Below are 10847 nucleotides of genomic sequence, written 5' to 3' on the forward strand. Positions count from 1 at the left end.
TGTGTGCATCTATTTGTATTTTTTAAAATTGCCAAATGTGATGATTTGCAATTAAGAGTTATAATATATCTCCATCCATATATTACCACCACAATTTTATAAATCGTTGAATCAACATTACCATCATCGTCATCGTCGTCACCATCGTCAAAACAGCCTTCACCTTCATCAACAACAACAACATCAGCGTCATTTTCATCATCATCATCCACATCATCATCTACTTATTTCAGGATATGCACCTGCATACCTCAAGATCAGTGTATGGAGGTATAGCATATAATATACAATATGTATATATATATATATATATATATATGTGTGTGTGTGTGTGTGTGTTTGTTTGTTTGTTTGTGTATGTGTGTGCGTTTTTATATTTATAAATATTAATTCAAAGAACAGCTTCTGTAAGTAAGTGAGATTATTCTATATAGGGCGAATATAACGAGCATGAATGTTGGTTTTACAAGATTTTGCATATGATTTTTGTATGCTCGTATGTATTGTTAAATGTATGTACTTTTGAATTTTTTTTTTTAAGTTAACTTTTGTATTTGCATACAAACATTTTTGAATGGATGCATGTATGTATGAATGTATATATGTAAATGTAGGTATGCGATTGTATATACGAATATATGTACTTATGCATGAATATACAATATACATGCACAACATACAAGCTTATTTCTACTTTCATGTCATGAATATTTCACATTTCCATGCCGTATTCCGGTTATTCCACAGAAAGGAATTTCTAATTTAGCATTTAGGGGTATAAAAAAACTGTGCTTTACACAGAGTTGCATGCAAACTGAATATATTTTAAATAAAATATGCGCTATATAAATATCTGAATATATTTTAAATATAATATGCGCTATATAAATACCAAAAACAAACTGACCAGATGGATTTCCGTCTCCTCCCACACCAACACTCGGATTGGTCGTTACGTGATCCGCAGATTTCACGCCACAGCATCGCTCAATAGATGGACTCGAAGTTAGGTGAGTCGGTCTTGAGAAGTTGTTCAGGTGTTGCTGGGTTCGATTCCCACTCGTTCTGGATGACGACAACGCGATGTGGTTGTTTGGAATGAGAGCACTGTCACTCATTATTGGCTCAATCTCAATGAAATCGATGCTGTTGTGGCGATTGTTGCCGTGGTTGTTGCTGTTGTGGATTATACTGTTGCGAGTGTTGGGAGTTGTTATGTTGTTGTTGTTGTTGGTTGCTAAGTTGTGTACGCGGTGATGGTTGCAACTTCTTCCGCAGTCGCTCTTCGACGACGCGTGGTAGTGTAGTTGCTGGTGCTGCTGGCTCGGCTGGTGTTGAGACAGGAGCAATGAGTTGTTCACTATTGTCGATTGCTGTTTTTCAACAGTTTTTCCGCAAAACCGCTTGCAGAAAAAATTCGAAAATTTCAAGCGATCTTTCAAAAAACTGAATTTTTTCTCAATTTTTGTTTGAGTAGCCTGCTGACAGCAGCATTGTTGGGAAGGTTTTTTATTCAGCAACTGATGTTGTTGCAAAATTTGTTGCTGTTGTCTGGTCGATTTTTGTTTGTTTTTGTTGTCACCAAGACGACAACTGCAATATGTAATGTTGTGGGAATTTGCCTTGCTGTTGCCGTGTTGAAATTTTTGCTTTTCATAGCCACAACATCCAGTGCAACAACAGCAGCAGCACTTTTCATTTTCATTAGTTGTTGTAATTGTTGTCATTTTTGTTGAATGCTGTTGTTGCTGTTGTGAAAGTTGTTGTTGATGCAGAGCAGCTTTGTGACTAGCGAGCGTGGGAGCCCCGTGTTTCGGTAGCGTCAAAGCCGATACTGACGCGTTGGACGACACAGATGTGCCGACGGCAGAGTCGGTTGACACCGGCCTAGCCTTACAATCAGCATTGCTGTTGTCAATAATTTTACTTTTTTCTCCGTTGTTATCCAATATTTTATTTCCTTGTTTTTGACAACCGGTGGCCGTTGTAGTGCATGTTGTGGCTGCCAGCGTCGTATGCAGTGGCCTATTCAGAGGAATGCCAAAAGTTTTGGCTTCCTCCATTAAATCGTCCCAGTTCATATGCGTCTTGTCCGACAAGTCGATGTTGTTTGCCGAAATTTCTGCCTTCAATGAGTTATTCTGTCTTGCAAATTTATTACATGCTAACATGGTCTTATTTCGAGGGTCATTAATTGGCTCGTAGCCGTTGTTGTTATTATTATTGTTGATGGCAGTGTTGTTGTTGTTGTTGTTGTTAGATTTTGCTTTAGGAATATTTCGATCCAACGAATAATTAGCGTCTGAAGATATAATTTCTTTTTCGCCAGCTAAAATGTCGTCTGCCGAGCGGTGTACCACAGCTACTGTCGTTATTTTACTCGAGACAAAATCCGCTAGAGTTTGCTTTTTATCGGCTTTCTGTAGCGATCTTATCGAATCAAAATTGTCCACCTCATGTTTTTCTTCGTTTCCGTACGATGTTTTCCTGGTTAGTTGAGGTTTGTTGCTAATTATAGTTGCAGATTTTTTGTCGTCTTTGTTATTTTTTGTTGCATCCGTTTTATAACTTCGATTGTTTTCCAAATTAGCAATGCCGTAAACGGAATTGAGAAACGATTTTCCAGAAATTGTATTGCTATCCGGGGATGTGTTTGATGTAATCGCTTGCGTTTTGCTGTCGCTAATTGCTACCTTACTATTTTTAATTAATTTTTCCTTACTCATTGAGTTCACAGCCTGACAGATGTTGCTAATCATGGTTGAGTTCAACGAGGCGTTATCTTTATTCAGAATTCTTTTCGGGCTGTCGTAAGCCTGATGCTCTCGAAGTTGGTAGGGCTTGTCGAAGTTTTGGAGCATTTGTGGCGTCACTGGTGGGTAATGTTGTTTCTGCTGTTGATGTTTTTGTGGTTGTTGTAACTGTTGTTGTTGCTGCGTTTGCTGTTGTTGTGGTTGCTGTTGTTGCGATTGTTGTTGCTGCTGTTGCGATTGCTGTTTCTCAACAGTTAACATGGGGTTCATCTTATTTCCTTCTAAACGAACAGTGAATTTGAACTCAACCACGGAATCGTCTTCAACTTTTTGGGAGCCTATAGGAGCTTCTGATACTTTTTCTTTCTCTTGATTAGATTTTGAAACAACTTGGGTCGGTAGCACCGTGCCGACGATTGGCGTTGTTGCCTGCTGGGGTGGTGATGAAGAACCGCATTTCATCGTGCTGGTTGCCAAATATTTGGATCTTTCACCGGTAGATTGGGGGCTTTCATCCGAACTACTCTGACTCAACAGAGCTCTTTTTTCAGCATTTTCCAGACTGATGTAGTCGGAACCTGGTTCTTGCGGTAAATAGGGGGGTGGAGGAAACTCTTCATCGTCGTCGTTTCCGGGTGAGTGCTGCTTAGAAATGGATTCGTTTGGAGACAGTGATGAAGACGAAGATGACGGAATAGGAGGAGGGGGAGGTAATGTGTAGAGATCTGAGAATGCTAGTGACGACTTTATGGTCGGTGTTTCAGCTTTAAAAGAAGCTGACGCCGTAGGTGTTAGAGATGTTTTGGGACAAATTGCTTCGGAAAAGACATCAGAATTTCTAGCGGAAGAGGCGTTACCGCCATCTGGATCCGAACTAGACGATCTCGGTCGGTCAGAAAATGTTGCCTCATCATCGTCTTCATCGTCGTCGTCGTCTTCATCGCCGTCGTTGATAGCGGCTGTAAATTTTTTAAACGACTCTCCCGGACTGTCAACTTTGCTTTTGTTCAACTGCCGCTTGCCATTGCCGTTGGAATCTTTGGATGTGTCGCTCTCACTTCCGGCTGATTTTTTCTGGCGTCTGGTGAGTTTCGGTGGAGAGACCTTCGTGAAAATTTTACGATACATTTGAAAAATACAATACCCTTAGTGGATATCTTTATTTCAATTTCTATCTTTTGTTTTAAATTAAGTACGTATGTGTGAATTATTTCCACAAAGTCAACTGGTGCAATTGCATGTGTTTGTATACTTTACATATAACACATGGCAAGTTTATTTGCCATACTATAGCAGGTTCATTACTTGAAGAGAACATGTGTTTCATTCAACACACACAAGCGCCCTAACTGAGGCGTACACACACACACTACACACACACTAACACACGCGCATACATGCATGCCTACATACATACACACACGCACACACTGGCACACATACACACATGCATATACATATGCAACATGTTTACTTTAACGTAATTTGTGTCAAAAGATAGAGGAGTGTATTCGGACATTTCCCTCCTGTCTTCCTCATTGTCGTTGCATCTGTGGTTACTTCTGTTGCTACTGCTGCTGCTGATGTTGTTGTTGATCTTTTTGGTGGTTCTGCTATCTTGTTTCAGGATCTTTATGATACGGATTGTGTTTTTTTTTATGTGTGTTGGTTGTTGTTATTGAGTCTGTCTATGTTGCATGTCTATATTACATGTCTATGTTGCATGTCTAGGTTGCATGTTTCATGTCAATGTTGCATATCTGTTGCATGTGCACGTTTTATGCTGTACATGTGTGTTTGTATTTGTTGTATATCTACGTTCGTAGTTTGAATAAATAATACTTCGAAATTCTGATTAGAAAATCAATACTAGAAAAGTTTTAAACGACTAACTCTATTATATTTAGAAAATTCAGTATTCCCATTTTGTTGTTGTTGTTGTGCTTGCTGTTGTTGTTGCAGTTGCTGCTGCTGCTGCTGTTGCAACATCACCTTGTCATTTTTTAAATATTTCTGCGGGTGTACAGGTGGTCCTCTGAACGTGGAGAACGTTTTATTCGCAGATTTCAACTGCTTGTAATATTTAACAAACACATCGTCGGTATCCGATGCTAGGTTCTCATTCGATTCCCTGACGGATACCTGTTTGATTCTATCGAGACTATCCTCCAACAACATTCCATTCTGTGGATGAGTCGACACCGGACTGCCAAGAGAGTTTTGATGAAGGAATTGTTTCTTCTTGGCTCGATCGTGGGGACTCGGTCTGTCCAGCGACGTTTTCGTGTATTCGTTCGGTTTCACGGAGAATTCTGGGATTTGGAAATTTTTGATCGATGATTTTTTGTCGTTAATTGGAGTGTTGAGGTCTTGTTTTTGTTTGAGAGAGGAGTTTCGTTTGCTGGTGTGGAAAAATTTTGACGTATCCGACGAGAAGATGGAAGTCTTCGGTGGACCGCTTGGACATTTGTCCAAATTTGGAAAAGCCATTTCTCAATACTCAATTTCTGTCAACAAATTTTTAATTACAGTTAAATTTTATTATTAGTTAATAATGTTAATTTTTGCATTTATGTTGGAGTATATTTTGAAATGAACTTTATTTATTTAAAAAATGTCGCCGGTAAAAATTCGACAAAAGATTAAAATCGTTGAAGACATTTTTGAACGGTTGCATTCGAAAGCATCAACAATCAGCGAATCAACTCGAAAACAATCGTTAGCACTTGAAACTCAGTAGTAACCACACAAAATGTATATCGATATAAATTCAATCGAATAATCCGAAAACCATCTTATTTGAATTCGTTTCGACGAATGAAATCCGTGCTAGTGTATATAAAAGTAAGCGTGCAGAGCATGTTAAGCTTTCAGTACGGACGGGATACATCATCATTAATATGAAATATTGAACCGCCATCTTCTCTCTCCCTCTCTCACTTTACTCTCTCTCTCTCTCTCTCTCTCTCTCTCTCTCTCTCTCTCTCTCTATCCTTCTTTCTCTTCACTCTCTTTCTTTTTAATTGTATATATGATACAAATATATAATTCACACGCATATGATCATATGTTTCTATTTATTTGTTAACTCATTTATTCATATTTAGGCAAGTTAAATTTTTCACATAATTGGTGTTTGTGATTATACGTTTTGTGTTTTGGCGTGTTTCTATGAAAATGCGTGTATGTGTTAGTACGTATGTCTTTGTGTGTACTTAGGTCTGTGTGTGTTTGTATGTCTGTGTGTGTACGTATGTTTGTGTGTGTACGTATGTTTGTGTGTGTACGTATGTTTGTGTGGGTATGTGTGTATGTATGTATGTGTTAGTACGCATGTATGTGTGTATTTGTATATCTTTGTGTATTTTATTAAGATAGAATATTGATGTACATTAGTTCGTTTGCTGAAATATTTATCTATTTATTCATCTTGTTTTTTTAGATCACTTTCTTTTATCTACATTCGTTCGCTCACTTGTTCTTTTTTTTCTCTCTTTCAACTCTTCGCATCTTTCCAACAACTTTTTTATTTATATTTTTATTCTACAAGTAACTTTCAACACACACACACACAAACAAACAACCAATGAAACAAAGACACAAAGACACACACATACTAAATTGTGTATATGTGTCTATAATTTATAACAGCGATATATAACAGCGATCATAAATTAATGAAGACGCTACAATAATAATAATAATAATAATAATGTGAACTCTCTTTTATTTCCAGAAAAATATGAAATATAGTAAAATGAGATAAAAGTCTAATTAAAATCTAATAAAATAAAATAAAATAGATAAATTGATTTAAATTAAATTAAATACAATAGTATTCTACGATGCTCATCATTTGAAATAAACGAGTACAACGAGATATGATTAGTTTTAAACGAACAGTTCAATTGTTATTGCGTTCACAGTAGATGGCATAAGATGACGGTATTACTGAGTTAATGAGGTTATTATAAAATTGATCTGACCAAATGTTATTGAATAATGATAAATTTAAAAAATTGCAAAAGCTCAATGTTGAAATTTCAAAAGTAATAATAACAATAATAATTATAATAATAAAAATTTAAGTGTGAGTAAAATGAAGGTTTAGACAAGATCGGAGAATTTATTGGAAGAAATTAATGAAACTTAACGTGTGTTTATTTATTGGAGATCACTTAGTGCAATCATTCTCATTTTTATTATTATTATTATTGTTGTTGTTATTTTATTTCCTTTCTATTATTACTTCATTACATTAATTTCTCTTATTTTTTTCATTTTAAACTATCTGGTTCTGGTATAAGTCTGTCTGTCTGTGTCTGTCTGTGTGTGTTCTCTCTCTCTCTCTCTCTCTCTCTCTCTCTCTCTCTCTCTCTCTGTTTTTCTCTCTCTCTCTCTTTCTCTCCTTCTTACTCCTCCTTATCTGTTGCGAGACAAGACAGCAGAAGTCTTGAAACATTGAAACAGTCACGTCTGCCATAAAGAGGGTTATAAAACATGTCGAGCTGCCTCTCTCGTTAACGCTGGTCACACAATTTCAGCTGGTAGATGTCTTGCTTGTGTAAATTTTGGTTGTTGTCGTAGTTTCAGGCTGTTTGTTTGTGTTGTTTGTTTATTGATTCATTTATTCATTCACTTATTCCTTCATTCATTCATTCATTCGTTCGTTCGTTCGTTCGTTCATTCGTTCGATTTCTCGTTTATTCAATCAATCATTCATTCATTCATTTTTTATGTTTACAAAGTGGTTTATGTTTGTTCCTGTTTTTATTTGTTTGTGTTGCTAAAATTTTTCATCTTCATCAAAATTGTTGTTGCTGCTGATGTTGTTGTTGCGGTTTTTTTTGCTGTTAATGCAGCTGCTGTTGATGATGTTGTTGTTGGTTATGTTGTTGTTGTAGTTGTTATAACTCTTTGTTGTTGCTGTGTAATGATGTCTACAAATGCTTATAAATGTGGCAATAATCATTATTTCCAAATGATGTTTGTTCGTCGTGCAACTCACGACTACCTCCAACGAAAGCAACTATTCAGTGATTATCTTTATCGAATTGTAAATATCAGTTGTATGATTGGTTGGTTGTTTTTGGCAAGAGGGTGAATGAGCTGTGATTGGATGGTTTATTATGGTAAAAGGATTGTGAATGGTTAGTTGTTTATTATCGGAAAAATGTGATTGGCTGATTGATTATGATTGGAAAAATATGATGGTTTGATAGTTTTTGGTTGAAGGTTCGTAGTGGTTGTTCATATTCATGTTCACAAAATGTTATTTATGGTTATAGAAATGGGGTTGTGGATTGTCTATGGTTTAAAAAATGTGATTGGATGGTTTTCCGAAACACTGGCACGAACATGCACACATTAAAAAACGAGCAGAGCGTTCAAACAAGATGAAAAAATAAATAAACAATTAAATAAGTAAAATGCAGTTCAAGCCTTTTTCAGACTAAAATTTTTTTATTTCTTCACTTTAAAAAAAAACGCACTGCAACACATTCACTTACTCGGAGCTGTCTCGTCCGCCATGATTTATCGTCGTAACGTAAATGCGAGCTGAAATGTTTAAACTCGCGATATCTCAAAGATGCTCTTTCTCTCTCTCTCTCTCTATCTCTCTTTCTCTCTCTCTTTCTCTCTCACTTTTTCTCTCTCACTCTCTCACACACACACACACACATACATGCCATGTACATACACATACCATATACACGCATACGTATATAGCTACATGGTTGACGTATTTGCTGTGACAGGATTGTGTTTGTGTGTGTGTAGGAGTGTGTGTAGGAGTGTGTACATTTGTGTGTGTGTGTTTGTGTGTCTGTTTGTGTTCATAAGGGAACAACATACCTATCGACTTATTAATTACTTTTTAATAAGTATCCAATTACAAATTTTCTGAACAGATTCAAGTTTATCTATCAGAAAAAAATGAATTAAAACATAATAATCATGACAAAAGACTCAAAAATACTTTGCCAATTTTTTATTTTTATTATTATTCTTTAAATTCTCAAATTGAAAATTTAGATTAATTAATTTATTTACAAGTACAACGCCCTGAGGTTAAGGTCTCCGATAGATTTTCTTAATCTTATCAATTTACATCTTATAAAAAATTTAATATTATTTTTTTACTAAAATCATCTTAACAATAGGTATCCTTACATTTCTTTTTTAATTTTTATCTTACATTTTTTTAAATTCTCTTAAAATTTTTCAAAAAAATGTCATTTGAACTGGCATCAATTACGTTCAAACTATACTTGTTAGTATAGTTTCGTTTCGTCTAATAAAAATCGTGTCTGCACTGATGATGAAGATGATGATGATGACGACGACAATGATGATATTGATGATGATGAGAGAAATGATGAAGAGGAGGAGGATGATGATGATGGAAACAAGCCTTTACTTGACGCCATAACTGAAAAGTAGACTTATGAAGTGCACAAACACAAACCGCCTTCAAAAATGCACAACTACACAAGTACATACACACAAAAATATACACATACATACCTGCAAATGAAAATACGTGTTTGTTTGTTTGTTTGTGAGTGTGTTTGTGTGTGTTTTGTTTGCTTGTGTGTGTGTGTGTGTTTGTTTATGTGCGTTGTGTGTGTTTCCATGCATGTTTGTGCATATGATTTTGCTTGTATTTATCTATCTATATGTTTGCTTGTTTGTTTCTCTCTCTCTCTCCCTCCTCTTTTTTTCTCTCTCTCTCTCTCTCTCTCTCTCTCTCTCTCTCTCTCTCTTTCTCTTCCATACATATACACTCCCTGAAAAGCTTATCTCTGAAACCCTCGTTTAATATGCTTACAAGTACATACACACACATACATACATACACCTAATCAGTCCACGTTTAGTCACGTCACACACTCTTACTCACACACACACACACACACATACACAGACAAACACAGACACACACACACACACATACAAATATGTTTATCTCTCTCTCTCTCTTTCTTTCTCTCTCTCCTCTCTCTCTCTTTCTCTCTCTCTCTCTCTCTCTCTCTCTCTCTCTCTCTCTCTCTCTCTCTCTCTCTCTCTCTCTCTGAGTGTGTGTGTGTGTGTGTGTATCTCTTTTTCTTGTGTAGCAAGCTTACATGGATCTATTGCAATTGAAAGTGCACGAATTTTTATACCCAACGCACAAAATAATTTTTACTTGTCATATTCATCATCGTCGTCATCATCGTCATTATCAACATCATCACCATCATCGTTGTTATATATTCCTATAGCAACATCTGAAGCAGCAGCAGCAGCAGTAGAAGTAGTGGTAATGGCAGTAGTAGTAGCAGCAGCAGCAGTAGCAGTAGTATGATCATCATCTTCAATATCATCCAAAAAACAATTGTTATTACCACATAATCAATTTACTACATTGTTATTTCCTAATAAAACAGAGGCCACTTAGTGATAGACAGATGGAGTACGAGCAAGCAAAAAAAAGAAATAAAAGATGAAAAGAGTGAAAAAGGGAAGAAAGGAAAATGAAATGAGAGATAAATGGAATGAAACAGAGAAACAAGTAAGTGAATGAATGAATAAATGAATGAATGAATGAATGAATGAATGAACGCATGAAAAAAGTTTGGAAAACATCAATAACCAAATGAATTAATGATTGAACAAATGAGCAAACAAATGAATGAGTGAACGAATGAACGAACAAACGAACGAACGATTGAATTAAAGAAGAAATGAATAAATGAGTAAATGAACGAATGAATGGATAAATGAATGGATAAATAAATAAACAAATGTATCAATAAATTAATTAGTGAATTAATAAGTGAATGAATGAATGAACAAATGAGTAGATGAGTGATAGAATGATCGACTAAATAAATTAATGAAAATGAATGAATGAATGAATGAATAAATGAATGACAAACTAAACTAAAATGTCAAGATACAAGTCTTAGGGGTTTAATTTTTAACATGCAACAGACATTAAGTAATACAGTGTATATATATATATATATATATATATATATATATATATATATACATACATATATATATATATATGTGTGTGTGTGTGTGTGTGTGTGTGTGTGTGTGTGT

At 35.6% G+C, this 10847-nt stretch overlaps 1 protein-coding gene across 1 annotated transcript; it reads right to left on the minus strand.

The window, feature by feature from the left end:
* Positions 1 to 701: 701 nt before the first annotated feature.
* On the minus strand, positions 702 to 5243 carry HELRODRAFT_177390 (hypothetical protein; the record flags this gene model as incomplete). Its single annotated transcript, XM_009025586.1, has 3 exons — positions 702 to 3857; positions 4228 to 4383; positions 4647 to 5243. The coding sequence occupies 3 exons, from the start codon at positions 5241 to 5243 to the stop codon at positions 702 to 704; spliced, it is 3909 nt and encodes a 1302-aa protein (XP_009023834.1).
* Between the last annotated feature and the right edge of the window lie 5604 nt (positions 5244 to 10847).

This window comes from Helobdella robusta (assembly GCF_000326865.2).
Source record: "Helobdella robusta unplaced genomic scaffold HELROscaffold_42, whole genome shotgun sequence".
Classification (NCBI taxonomy): Eukaryota; Metazoa; Annelida; class Clitellata; order Rhynchobdellida; family Glossiphoniidae; genus Helobdella; species Helobdella robusta.